At 38.8% G+C, this 15,699-nt stretch overlaps 1 protein-coding gene across 1 annotated transcript in view; it reads right to left on the bottom strand.

The window, feature by feature from the left end:
• Positions 1-15,699, bottom strand: part of adarb1b (adenosine deaminase RNA specific B1b) — a 236,061-nt gene that overhangs the window by 10,858 nt on the left and 209,504 nt on the right. Inside the window, exon 10 of the mRNA XM_030124418.1 lies at positions 7,068-7,249. Coding sequence (XP_029980278.1) covers positions 7,068-7,249 — 182 coding nt within the window. The remainder of the gene's footprint in view (positions 1-7,067; positions 7,250-15,699) is intronic.

The raw sequence follows: 15,699 nt of genomic DNA, 5'->3' as shown, positions 1-15,699 counted from the left end.
GGTTAATTTTAAAGGGTATGAAAACCTTTGAAGCAAGTGAAAATAATAACTAGAAGAAAACCTTACAGCAAAAAATGAGTGAAAAATTTTTTATTTAACAATTTAGGAACTCCTAAAACATAACTCCAACTCCAACAGCACATTAATTTTGGGGAAAATGTCTGTGTAAATGTAACCCTAACCAACTAATCTTTTATTTTTTCTGCTTTTTGGCACTGCAAATACCAAGGGTGTTACTCATTCATTCAATTTTATCTTCGTACTGTACCACACAGATAGAAATAAGATGCTAAACGGGTCAAAATAAAGCACTTATGCAGTCGGGCGCGTAACCGCGTAAGGCCGTGGCGCGCACAGCCGCACCCGCGGGAAGGGCACATACACACAAACACACACACTAGTCATATACCGGCAAGAGGAGATAAGCTATTAACCCAAACATGAAGGTACATGTAGATCAGTTCTGTCTTCTTACCTTTTCGCTGTGGTTCTTTCATAATGAAAGCTACTTGTTAGCACTAAACTAAAGTTAGCGTCTGGAGGCTGAACTTCGGTAAAGCTTAACTTGTCCATGTGTTTCTGAGGCACATAATGAGCAGTGTTTCCTTCCAAAGATAAATAGTAATCAATCTCTCCTCCCGACATAAAAATAAAGAAGTCATCTTATTATCATCACCGTTAAACCTATCAGCCCCCTGTGCCTGTGTTAAACACCTGCAGACCGGAGCGCTGCAGATTGAGGACCGCAGACCCAGGACAGGATCACGGTGCCGACTGGACTCCGCGAAACACGTGGGGAAGTTACTTCAATATGACTTTTTTTCCCCACTCAGTTTTTCCATTTGATGGAAATCTGTCGTGGTGACGGAGAACTTTAATCCCTGGTCTATACAAAATTGAAAATGGAAATAATAATGGAGAGAGAGGAAAAAAAACAGCTGAGAATCTGTGTTGTGCTTTGGTATCACTTACAGATGCGCAGATAAGATCTACATCACCTTGTACATGAAAACACAAGGCCATCTGGGACACCATAGCCTTCATAGACTCATATTTTAAAAAAAGTTAAATTTCTATTTGTCTTATTTGGTTTGGGTTAAATACCTAGACCTTCATCTGTTATCCCTTTCTTGTTCTACAACATTTTACAATAATAATACTTCAGCTAAAATCATAATATATTCGATTAAAACACCAGCTCCTAAAGTACCTCTGGGATCATTCTCAGCATTTTAAAAAAAAATGCCCAATACGTTCTTTGGTCAGTGGATTTTTTCCCTCTACCTTTTAGACCAGGGGTGTCAAACATATGGATGGTGGACCAAAGCCGGCCCTCCAAAGGGTTCAGTCCGACTCACAGGATGAATTTGCACAGTCCAAAAATTACACGGAAGACATGGACAGTCAAGGCTGTCACAGAGTCTTGATAAGTTGGATTGATCATTAAGTTTAAATGCTATATTTTTCAGTTCCAGATGCCAGTTTATAAATGTTTTGTGTATTTGTAGATCCACTGTGATCTTCAATTCAGTTCAATTACACTTAATTCACTTAAATTCAGAGTGCAGAGGGCGAGTGCTGTCAGACATGATGGATTTGGATTTCTTTGACCCCAGTTATTGTACAGTTCTGAAAGGGATTTTTGCTGAGTACAAATGATTTTACTGCTGAATTTAATTATCCTGGTTAATGAGGGTTTTTTTGTTTCAGAATGATAGATGCAAACCAGCAAATGAAAGAGAATGTGATAATGGACTGAATAAAAGATCTATAAAACAAGGTCACATTAAAGATCTGTCAACCTGGAACTTAGCTAGCTTCCTCTGGCCAAACAGATGATGTTGACCCTCTTGACCAACGGTGTTGTTGAATGACAGTTTGTCATCAATTATGGTGCTCAGAAGATACTTACAAGACTCTACAATTTCAACAGTCTTGTCCCTGATTTTGGTATATGCAGGTTCAGGGTGGTGTCATCTAAAATCAATGCACATGTCCTTGGTTCTAGTGACATTTAACTGTAAAAAGGCTTCAGTGGATCAGTTTCAAAAATTGTTTAAAACTGGATCGTGGGAAGTTTCAGTGTCTGTTAACAAGATCACAATAACTGTGTCATCTGCAAAGTTGTATAAATTATAAACTGAGGCATAATATTGTTAAAATTACATGTATTTCTCTTTGATGGATGATGAGGTTATTTGCATGTTTTGTGAAAGGATAGTTTGTAAATGTAGACATTTTCATACTGTAATTTAATTTTTTTGAACTAAAACAAAGAAGAAAAATTTGGAGTTGTCATTATTTATAGATTATTATATTATTGGTTTACTGGTCCTGGCCAATTGAGATCAAAGTGGGCTGAATCTTGCCCCTGAACTAAAATGAATTTGACACCCATGCTTTAGATTGTGAGAAGTTAATATCAGAAAAGGGAAGATGTCAAATTTATCTTTTGGTTATTGAGCTGATGAGAATGAGGAAAGAGGAAGGCAAGCAAGAGAGGAAATAATAGATAATATTGACAGGAGGAGGTGATGAAGAAAGGATGAACACAAGGAAAGAAGACATGAGTCTAGGAGGGAACGTGATGGGTAGTTCAACTACAACATAATAAGGGGAACAATGAGTTAAGACCAATCTGTAGCTTGGATTAAAAATATAAAGCAAAGTATCTGACAAGGATGTATCACAATATTGTTTTAAAAAGCTCTTTGAAGACAAAAGATGGAATGTTACTGCTAAAAATGGAAACTAACAAAAAGACAACTGGAGAGGTCTTGGTCTATATGGCCTTTTGAAAAGGTCAAGCAAATGCTGAAAATTTACACAAAATGATAAATCTATTCAAATTCCACAGGAACTGGGTAAATGTCAACTCAGATTAAACAGAGGAAAGCAGTAATGGTGTTCCGGCCATGGACTGACCACTAAGGTGGATAAATGGGTTTATCCACCCAAGGATTAGTGTGGTCTTCCTTGCTATTTAGACAGCTGCATACACACAGTTTGACTGGAAAAGATTAACATGGAGATCCCTTCACATCAACAACACAGGAGCACAATCTCATCATGACATCAGCCCAGAAATGCCAACATCATTTTTACACTAGTCCAAGTCTAGTCTCAGGTCTTTGAACTCAAGACCAAATTGATTCTCAAGTCTTTAGTCATAGAGTCCAAATGCTGGCTTTGAGTTTAAAGCTACAACATGTTTTTGATCTGTAAACAGAAACATGTGACTCAATTATCACTTCCTGTTTGGAGAAGTATTTGATCCTTCCTTCCTCCACGATGATGTTGTGCTTTCTGTGCCGTTTTAGTACGACTACGTTACCATGTTCAAGTGTTCAGTTCACCTGTCCTCAGTCAGATTCTGCCAAACCTAATTCATTTTCAGAAAGTCAGCTCACCAAATGGCTATCTTAATCAGTTCATCTGTATGTTGGTTTGAATCTAAAATAATTAATTAAAATACCACAGTGACACGACAACACCGGCTTAAGAATGTGAATTGTGTTCTACGAACACTTCAGGGCCTCAGTTCCCTATCAGAAAGGAAAGTCTCAAAACATTCTAAATATAGTAAACTATTTCTTTAGGTGATAAACATAGTTCTCAGCACATTCACTGCACCTCCAACCCTTCCCCTCTCTGTTACTCCTCCACAACCCCCCAGCACATCCACCCAACCTCCAATCCCCCTCCCTGCTGCCCCCCCAACCCCCTATCCTGCTGCTCCCCCACAACCCCCAAGCCCACCCATAGCACCTTCTACCACCCACCCTGCTGCCTCTCCACCTAGCATGGTGTTCTCCACAGCCCAGGTAGAGAGGGAATTGGCCAGGCTCAAGGTCAAGAAGGCATGCGGTCCAGATGGCATCAGCTCTCGGCTCCTCAAATCCTGTGCAGGCCAACTGTGTGGGATTGTGGAGCACATCTTCAACCTGAGCTTGAGGTTGCAGAAGGTACCGCTGCTATGGAAGACATCCTGTGTAGTACCGGTACCCAAGTCATCTCGCCCCAGGAATTTTAATGACTATCGCTCGGTGGCTCTGACAGCCCACCTGGCAAAGACCTTGGAGAGGCTGGTCAACCGCCATCTGCGCCCTCTGGTGAGCTCAACTGCAGACCCACTGCAGTTCGCCTACCAGCCAAACATCTGGGTTGAGGACGCTGTCATCTTCCTAATGCAGAGATCCCTGTGTCACCTGGAGAGGCCTGGAAGCACTGTGAGAATCATGTTCTATGATTTCTCCAGTGCTTTCAACACCATTCAGCCAGCACTGCTGAGGGACAAACTGGACCATGCAGGAGTGAGCCAGAAACTGACACCATGGCTCGTGGATTTCTTAACCAACAGGCCACAGTTTGTGAAGACAAAAGGCTGTGAGTCTGACACTGTGGTCTGCAGCACAGGGGCTCCACAGGGGACTGTCCTGGCCCCTCTCCTGTTCACCATTTACACAGCCGACTTCCGACACCACACAACAAACTGCCACCTACAAAAGTTCTCGGATGACTCAGCTATTGTCGGTCTCATTAACAATGGAGACGAAAATGAGTACCGAGAACTGAACCAGAACTTTGTGGCCTGGTGCCAGCGGAACTGCTTCCAGATTAATGCTGGAAAAACAAAGAAACCGGTGGTGGACTTTCGCCGGCACAAGGCCACCCTCCCTCTCCGGTGAACATCCAGGGAACAGACATTGAGACAGTGGACTCTTACAAGTACCTGGGTGTTCACCTGAACCAGAACCTGGACTGGGCTGCCAACACCCAGGCCCTTTTCAAGAAAGGCCAAAGCAGACTCCACCTACTGCGGAGACTGAGGTCCTTCGGAGTGCAGAAAGCTCTCCTGAAGACCTTTTATGACTCTGTGGTTGCATCTGCCATCCTCTACAGTGTGGTCTGCTGGAGAAGCAGCATCACGGCAGCAGAGAGGAAAAGACTGAACAAACTGGTGAAGAAAGCCTGTTCGGTCCTAGGCTGCAGTCTCGATCCAGTCGAGGTGGTGGGGGACAGAAGAATGACAGCGAAGCTGTCATCAATCATGGACAATGTCTTCCACCCCCTAAATGAGACTGTAAGAGCCCTGGAAAGCACCATCAGCGACAGGCTTCTTCACCCAGCGCTGCACGAAGGAGAGATACCGCAAGACTTTCCTTCCCTCTGCTGTCAGAGTTCACAACCAGTCCTGCTCCCATTAGATCAATGCACAATGTGTAATAACAACCCTCCTTCCATTCCACTTATGTTGTATATATTCAATCCGTATTTATATATATATATATATATATATATATATATATATATATATATATATATATACAGGGTGGGGAGGCAAAATTTACAATGACCATTTAGTTGTTTTTTCTAAGCAGGCACTACGTCAATTGTTTTGAAACCAAACATATATTGATGTCATAATCATACCTAACACTATTATCCATACCTTTTCAGAAACTTGTGCCCATATGAGTAATCAGGAAAGCAAACGTCAAAGAGTGTGTGATTTGCTGAATGCACTCGTCACACCAAAGGAGATTTCAAAAATAGTTGGAGTGTCCATAAAGACTGTTTATAATGGAAAGAAGAGAATGACTATGAGCAAAACTATTACGAGAAAGCCTGGAAGATACTATTAAAGAAGAATGGGAGAAGTTGTCACCCGAATATTTGAGGAACACTTGCGCAAGTTTCAGGAAGCGTGTGAAGGCAGTTATTGAGAAAGAAGGAGGACACATAGAATAAAAACATTTTCTATTATGTAAATATTCTTGTGGCAAATAAATTCTCATGACTTTTAATAAACTAATTGGTCACTAATTGGTACACTGTCTTTCAATCCCTGCCTCAAAATATTGTAAATTTTGCTTCCCCACCCTGTACATACATACATACATATATATATATATATATATATATATATATATATATATATATATATATATATATATATATATATATATATATATATACATACATATATATATACATACATACATATATACATATATATACATATATATATATATATATATATATATATGTATATATATATGTATGTATATACACACACACACACACATATATATATATATATATATATATATATATTTTATATTTATAACCATTTGCACTAAATTTATATGACTGTTTGTTTTTATGTGTATGTCTATGTATGTTTTTATGCTGCTGACAACACTGCAGATTTCCCCATTGTGGGATCAATAAAGGAATATCTTATCTTATCTCTCTTATCTCTTAGTTTTAAAACTCAAACCAACCCTTCTGTGCTTCTGCATAAATGTCTTGTGATTCTGCTCGGATGTCCTACTTCTGTCTTACATCTTCACCTGGACATTCAGGCACTATCACCTCCATCTCAGTCTCTGACTTTGTCACTATTTCAGAATCATGTGGTCGGTGGAGTTGAATTTAGTTGGCTCTCAAGTCTATAGTCTCTAGATTAGATTAGATTAGACAGAACTTTGTTGATCCCTTGGGCAGAGCCCTCAGGAAATTAAGGTTCCATAGGAGCACAACACAGAATGTATACATGTAAGAAATATTACAAGACAAACGGAAAGAAAATAGTAATAACAATAGCCATAAAAATAGCAGTAAAATAGTCAAGTGTAAGTCAAGTGACAATTTGAACTCACTGACCTGAAGTTCAAGTCAAGTGACAGGTCTTTGCCCAAAGTCCAAGCAAACAAGCATGTGAGAAGGTTACAAACCTTTGAGCGCTGTTGGAGAGTCCATGCTAAGCTAACTCTATGCGCTAATGTCAACTTTCACATCACACAGTGAATGAACTATCCACGTTCAGATGCCTACACAAGTTTGAGATCACTCAAATCAATCAATGATAAGATTCACACAACTTGAGTGTTTTGAGGATGAGTCCAAGTCAAATCTAGTGTGTGCGACTGAAGTTCACAGTTCAAGCTACAACACCCCCCAGCAACCTTACTACAAACTGAGATCAAGTTTACTTCAAATAATATTCATAGGTGATTTTATTTTAGCCCTCCAGTCTATTCCCCATTAGAGCAGAGACTCACCGCTGAGCAGAGGCCTGTTGAGGGTGAACTGCTGGGGCAGATCTTCGATATCTGCGATGCGCTGGTACATGGCTCTGGACAGGTGGTCGGCATGGTACAGGCTACCCAGAATGATGCTGGAGAAGTAGATGGGCTCAGTAAAGTAGCTCATCAAAGAGCCCTGGATGCCCACCACATTCCACCTGAAGAGAAAAAACAGCACAGATTCACAAATACAAAATAGTTTACTTTCCACGAAACTACTCGCATTTGTACGTTGAGCCAGAATGAAAGCGAGAGGAACTCAGACTTGACCCAAATCAAGGATGAGTATTCAGACACGTAAGCAGAATACACAATCATCTTTGAGAATCTGGGGATTTTTCCTCTGCTTATAAAAGAATCAACTTTTGGAGAACATGTTTGAAGACTCATGAAATGCTACATCTGTCAGAAGTGTTGGAAATGGTATATGCTTTATTTGATTATTTGGAATGGCTTAATAATGGCCTATGAATTAATGCAAAATAATGCTTGTTCATGATGTTTAAGCCAGAACAGGCCCTTGTATCCGTACCAAATGCAGTCCAGTTGTTCACAACTGTTCCATTACAAACTTCTCCGGGAGAATTAGGCCCAGCAGCCTCCCATCTGCTCACTTTCATGTGACCTTTCATTCAACAGTGTTTTTATGGTGACACAGAGGATTATGTTTTGTCAGAAATAGATCATGGGTTTGAAGATACAGTCTTTCCTGCTATAGTTTCATTATTAATGTGTAATCTAGAGCAACACTGCAGATATAGGAAGTCATATTAGACTTCTTTGAGTAACATCCAGTCTCCCCAATAGTGAACCCACCCCCGCATGGTCGAACGCACAATTACAACTACTTCAAGTTTTAATTCTAGTTGACATTTCTTATCTTTCATTCAAATGCTGTGACAGTGTGTAGAAATAAATGTACACATACTATGCATATCACAGCAAAGACAGAACACATAAATGTGTTCTGAAGACAGAACACATAAATGTGTTCTGTCTACAAATAATAAAGTACATATATGTCTATATCCATGTATCTATATCTATATCCATGTATCTATATCTATATCCATGTATCTATCTGTCTATCTATCTATCTATCTATCTATCTATCTATCTATCTATCTATCTATCTATCTATCTATCTATCTGTCTGTCTATCTATCTATCTATCTATCTATCTATCTATCTATCTATCTATCTATCTATCTATCTATCTATCTATCTATCTATCTATATATAAAGTACAAATTTGTACTTTGTGTATATATATATATATATATATATATATATATATATATAAAGTACAAATTTGTACTTTATAAAGTACCACACACCACCCAACCGTTGTGTACACCCAGAGCTATCCAATTTGGTTTTCTCTAAACTGCTGTGTATTTCTATGCGGTGTCATTAACCATCTCTGCTTCGTCATTTTCCCATTGACATGCTCTGTGAAGCACTGCCTCCAGTTTGCAGAGACAGAAAAGGAGGGAGACATGGTGAAAATTATAATGAACCAGGAAAAAGGAAGCAGAGGCAAAAGAAGTAAGAAAGAGATGTTAGATGGAAACTAAGACTATTTTAATTAATATTTAAATAACACTGCCAGTGTGACATTAAATACTTATTTTCTTAGGTTTTGAACATATTTACAGCAACTTTACAAAGTGTCATTCAACCATACAAAATTATTTTCATGTGATCTCAATGAATAGAGAAAACTACCACTGTGGAGTTGGGTTCACCTACTGCCCCACTAAATACAATTTACATCATGTCTGTTCTGACTTGTATCATATACAACCTGGACTACAACAGTGGCGGCTGGTGAAATTATTTTTTGGTGAGGTGCAATATGCAAATTAGTTTTTGGATGCACTATAACCACATATCACCACTGGGATACACCAAAGCACACACAACACTATTTTAAAATATTAATTGAAATAAAAATAAAAATACACAGTATGTGTTTTCAGTCATTTATTTTTCTATTTAAGTTTCACCTGTTTATCCTTCAAACATGCACATTTTTCCATGACTATTGTTCAAGTCAGGTATGCCCCTGACAACTGTCCTTTCTATTCATAGTATGGGCAATGTGTTTAGACCAGTGGTGTCCAATACCACAGCTCATACACTTACACTGAAAGTCGGTCTAAAAATACTAAATCAGTGCATTTTTTTCCAAGACTCAGTGGGTTTATTTGGAGTGTTCTAGTCTGGGCTTAAATTACTGTTCCACAACTCATATTTTATGGATCACAGAAGGTCTACATGTCTGTTTTATCAGGCTGAGGTCGACTTTTGAAGCTGCAATTATTTAACATTTTAACGTTTTTTACTTCCTTTACTGTAGTTTTGTTTGATAAAGTGTTACCATTTTAGTGTTACCGGTGTGGACTAGCATTAGATTACCCATCAGTCCTTGTGCTACCCCAGCTCCACCCTTTGTCCAAATACTGTTTCTTCTGAGCCAATACAAAGAGTCAAAACATCAGGTTAACAATGGCAGGAAACGTCATGGAACTCTGCTGTGTTCTTATGAAGAGTCTGGATGGAAGTGACCCTTGAATTCAGATCAGATCATCTATCCAAGTCCACATGGTCCACAAGGTCCACAAACTCTTTAAAACCTATGCAGCTTTCAACAAATGTTCCTCAAATAGGTTTGGCTGTAAATTAATTGTAATTTACATATCATCCTGTAATTGTCAGTATATTAACAATAACAAAGTATAAGATTCCTGTGACTTTACTGAGGAACATTATGAATGTACCAACCCAAAGTGCTGCTGAGTTTGCTTATTTTCACCGTGTGTAAACTGATGAACCAGGGCTTCAGCAATAAAGGGTTTGTACCTGAGGGGCTGTTGTTTCCATCTGCAATATTCTCTATTCATCTGCCAGAAAATGTGATACAGCGTGTAAAAGTTGTGGAAAAACTAAATCTCTGAATTCGTAGCTGCAAGCATCCAGAGCACACCTTCAGCACAGACAGATTTATAATATTCTGGGCCATGCACAAATGGCATGGACATGGAGAGGTGTTTGTTTTTTTTTTTTTTGTAAATCACAATAGTAGTATTACACATATTCATCCAAAAGCACTCAAAGGACATACTATATTCATATATATATATATATATATATATATATATATATATATATTTTTTTTTTTTTTTTTTTTTTTTTTTTTACACAGGGTGGGGAAGCAAAATTTACAATATTTTGAGGCAGGGATTGAAAGACAGTGTATGACCAATTAGTTTATTGAAAGTCATGAGAATTTATTTGCCACAAGAATATTTACATAATAGAAAATGTTTTTATTCTATGTGTCCTCCTTCCTTCTCAATAACTGCCTTCACACGCTTCCTGAAACTTGCGCAAGTGTTCCTCAAATATTCGGGTGACAACTTCTCCCATTCTTCTTTAATAGTATCTTCCAGGCTTTCTCGTAATAGTTTTGCTCATAGTCATTCTCTTCTTTCCATTATAAACAGTCTTTATGGACACTCCAACTATTTTTGAAATCTCCTTTGGTGTGACGAGTGCATTCAGCAAATCACACACTCTTTGACGTTTGCTTTCCTGATTACTCATATGGGCAAAAGTTTCTGAAAAGGTATGGATAATAGTGTTAGGTATGATTATGACATCAATATATGTTTGGTTTCAAAACAATTGACGTAGTGCCTGCTGAGAAAAAACAACTAAATGCTCATTGTAAATTTTGCTTCCCCACCCCGTACACATATACACACACACACACACACACACACACACACACACACACACACATATAAACTCACAAAGAAGCGAACACTCACACAAACATATTTAGAATTATGTTTTCAGAACTATTCAATTTCATTCCCGTCAAACTTCTCTGTATTTCTTTGCTGTTATTCTATTCAATATCATGCTTTGTGCATCTATACACACAGATGTATCACAGCTGAACATCTAAAACTAACACTAACTCCTTTCCTTGTAATAAATTCTTTGTCGTTTCTTTCTATATGATCATTTATAGGTTTTTATGAATGTTTTTACCTTAAGGATGAGATTTTGACTGGATGACAATTTAATTTCATTGTATGTTACAAAGACAAAGAAAGATATTCCTCTACTTATTCTTGTGATACTATGATGTTTTTCTTAAAATGACAGAGTTCTCTTTAGCGTACAGCATGACCTTAATACTTTGTCATAAAATATGTCCTGACACTGATGGTTGAACTCATTACCATGGTGTTTTTAAGAGTCAGTAGTGACCATATTTGGGCAAAAGAGTGGGGTGGGAGGAGCAAAAGGAGTCACGGAGTCATGCTAAACACTGGCTTACAAAAACAGTCCAATAGTGAACTTCATTAAACATTTATATGTAAAATCATTTTATACTGTTGTATATAGTTATATTAACTACAGCTGTGGCCCTGCTGTCAATCAAAGGCTGATGTTGCAGATATCAGACTTTAATCTGCAATAAAATTATTTTAATGGAGCATAAATGTGGAGATTCTCCTGTAGAATACTACTAGAGGGTCCAAATAAAAGGATTTTATTTAAAGATGCTCAGTATAAGTCCATGGGAATCAGGACTTATTGGATCTAGTGGCCGTCAGTGGTATTATACCTTGTTTACCTCTGACTCTAATGTTACAGAGAGCTATAAAAATTCAGAAGCATGGTTTAGATGTTAGCCTGTCAAAACTGTTCCTCACATTATCATGGTAAGTTTAAAGCTATACCTACTGATGTGGCATTTCTCACAGCACTTAGTAAAAGTTTGAACATGAACAACCCTCCTCCCTCCAAAGCCCCGCCCACTACCCACTGCCTGAGCTCTGAGGCTCCTCCTCCTCTCTCCTCCTCTCACCTGATGCACGCGGAGGAAGCAGAGGTGGAGGTCCGGTCCGCTTCGGTGTGTCCACGGACCCCTCCCTCAGTAATCAGATACATCATCCACCTGCCGTGGGCCCGCGGCCCCTGTTCCATCAGTAAACTCTGTATTTAAGGGTGTGGTCTGTGCAGCATTGGGTCAGTGTCTTCGCTGCACCACGGAGATGAGGTGTCCATGCGACGGACATGTGCACCGTGAACGCGCGGCCTCCGTGAATTTTCCGTGGACATTTGAGGTTTCATAGTCCATACATTTATCATCCTACATAATCCTACACTGTGTGACACCAAGTACATGTACCTGTATGAGTCCCACGGTCATAAAAGCTGAGCTTTGTGCAGACCTGTTTAGTCCAGTACACCAGACTTCCAGACTTTTATCTCCATCCTTCATTCATCGGACTCCTGTTTGTTCCCCTTGGTTGTTGTTTCTGTTAATAAATCTGTTTTTTTCCTTCCACGTGTGCATTTGAGTTCTATCCATACACATCCTTAGACAGTAGACTGTGGTCAATGACAGGAGAGGCAGCTCGAGTGAAGCGTCAGATTCAGAGGTACACATATCGGATGCAGAGACGGCGGTAATGGATGACTGACAGGAGGCTCAGCCAGGTTCAGCCAATTATTTCATTCGAACTGAATAAAACGATTCGTCAGACTTTTATCAGAAATATATGAGAATTAAACATTTTTGAGTTTCAATACCTGGTGGATTTCTTTTACATTTTAGTTTGACACACGCTTATTAGGAGCATTTTAAGATGACAAAAGAAAAGTGTAAAAATGCCACATCATACGGTATAGCTTTAATTCATTTTTCACAATTTTAACATACAAATATAAAAAATTAGACCTTTTAAGTCTAATTGGTATCAATACTTCCCTTGTTTTTTTTTCTAGCTAAACGGAAAAAAACACGGCAGACGAAAACATATCACTCTGCAGAATCTCCAAACTGTCAGAGTTTTCACCGGAGCTGAATGTTTCCACATCGGTTCTGCCTGGATTAAAGGCCAATAGCCAGTCTCTAAAGTGCAGACAGTGAATGAGTATAAAGCATCGGCTACAGACAAGTCAGTGTCTCATCAAACACAAACCCAGAGTTCAATCACTGCACATTCAGCCAAAGTACTACAGCTTTGGACGGTGAATTGGGGGGGGGTTATAGAGAACTTTTATTATTTATCACAGTAGAGGTACACTGTTGCCTTGAACATAGACAGTGACTAACGACACTATGATCTGTCTGAAAAAGTGCCTGAGGGACGGAGTCTCCATCAATTCACTTGTCCACAACATCCCCTGAAGACAATGACAGACCTGTAAAGACTCAGTGACTGATAAACTGATGACATATCACTAGTCAGTGCAGGAGGAGTAAATAAAAAACAGGAATATCATGAAACATAGATTTGATTTATGTCTAGACATGATTTTTCCATGACGCACTAGTTATATAAGATTAACTGTAGCAGATGAAGATGAAGAATGATGAAGCTAAACTGAAACAACAGGTCATCTACAGTGTTGAAGATATTTGTCATCAGCCAGTTACTGAGAAAAGATGACATTAAACAATAACAGAGGGGTTATTATTTCAACAGTACTGACTGCTGAAACAGGTTTGGAGCGAGGTTAGGAGTACTTTTCTTTTTGTTGCTTTACTTAAAGGTCCAACACAGCTATGGCCAAAAGTTTTAGTGATGACTAAGAGTTGTTTTCACAGTCTTTGGTGCTTCAGTTTTTTAGATGTTTCTTCCCAGGTGTTTGAGAGGTATACTGAAGAAAAAACTGTAAGCACTTTCAAAGTTATTCACAAATAAATCAAAACAATTCATGGAAATAGTCAATACATCCCTGTCAAAACTTTGGGCAAAGACTGGATATAAGACTTGTGTTTGCTTAAGTGAACTCATTGTTAGAGTGCATTTTGAGCTAATTGTTGACATTAGTGAACTGTTTCTAAGCTAACAGTAGCCAGTGTTAGACGAACAGAACAGAGGAATTGAGGGAATGAGTGTAAAAATAATCCAAGTCCTTAACATGGAAATCAAAATTCGTCATGGATGTAGGAAAGCAGGACAGTCATGAGGCTCTTTCCCACCGCAGGAACTTTCTGTATTACCCTGAACTTTCAAAGTTCCTGGTGCATTTCCACCGAAAATTACCCTGGTAACTGACCCTCCCTCGGCCTCGAATTTACCCCGAAGAAGTTCCTGGTAGAGAGGTAGTACTTTCCAGACTACCAGGAACTTTAAGGGGCGGGGCTGTGTGCTGGAGAAGGCTGAGTGGTGGACTAGACTGGCAGCATTTCCGCATTCTGTTCACCGCCAATATTTAACTCATTTAATTTCCACAAGCTTTGTATTTTGATAATTTGGAAAATGGGCCAAAAGAGAAGCTACAACAAGTGGACGGACGACGAGGAAATTCAGACGGACTGTGAATGGCCGACACAAAACGAGCGAGTAAAAGCTGTCGGAGCCAAATATAAGACACAAGCCTAAAGAAATACGAGAAAAGAAGAAGAAATTTATGCAGGATTAAAAGAAACTAAAGGACCACAACGGTCGCAGTGGATCCGACTGTCGAACAAACCAACGGTATGTATATCAGAAATATTCACTGTTTAGTTCATTCCATGTTGTAACAGCAGTCAGTGGAACATCAGCTGTTTAGACAACAGTGAAGTCCAGTTAACCTAATGCTAATGCTAACTGGTCAACAGTCTGACATTAAGCCTAAATCAGAGAACTGGATGTATTTGTGTTGTCGCCGTGAGCTGAACACTGATTTATTCTGTATGTTTGTGATTTCCACCTGAAATGGACCTGACGGACTCGCCTCTTTTTCTGAACCTGCAGCTCGTTTGTGTCTTGGTCCATCACCTACTGCTGTTTACAACAGCCCAGGTCAGACAGGTCACATGACACATCACACTGGTAGGAATCTGTCATCATGTGTTCTGTGATTCATTTATGCATTTTTATTACTCTAAAGGGACCAGGACCATGGAGTTCCAGACCAGCTGTCCTGGACCAGCTGGACCAGACCCTGGTCCAAAAGCCTAAACCTTTCACAAGTGTTTATTTCCCTTTTAATCTCAAGGCACCTTTGTTTTGTTTAAATTTTTAATTAAAAAAAAAAAAATCTAACCTAATACTGTCTGTTCATTTACAAGGCATCAAAATATGAGTATAAGTACTTTTGTCAGTAGTATGCACTTGAATTAAATGCAGGCATTTGAGTAAATCTGTCTGACTTTAGGGTTGAACCTGGACTATATCTGTAAAACAATAGAAATGAAACAGAACCATCCATCACACTTAAAGTTAGATGTGGTTTAGTTTAAGGAATGAGAAGTTGAAAATACATGTTATACCATTTTTAAATACAAATTAAGGTATGATGGTTAACTTTATTTAAATTGTATTCCAGATGGATTAAGTGATTCAACAACCAGTAAAACGTTAAACCCAAACCGTCCACTTACAGTACTGTGTCATTTTATTGAACTAGAGGTTAGTTTGTGAATATACATGAACTGGACTACAGTTTGTGTTACTGCTCCCTCATACATCATCAACCTGATTTGAATAAATTACCCTGAACTTTCGGGTGCGGTGGAAACGCAGTTACCAGGAAATCTTTTACCCCAAAAAGTTCCTGGTAAATAAGTTCCTGATAATAAAGTTCC

The sequence above is a fragment of the Sphaeramia orbicularis genome, chromosome 21 (assembly GCF_902148855.1).
Source record: "Sphaeramia orbicularis chromosome 21, fSphaOr1.1, whole genome shotgun sequence".
Taxonomy (NCBI): Eukaryota; Metazoa; Chordata; class Actinopteri; order Kurtiformes; family Apogonidae; genus Sphaeramia; species Sphaeramia orbicularis.
This window is presented reverse-complemented; position numbering and strand designations above follow the sequence as displayed.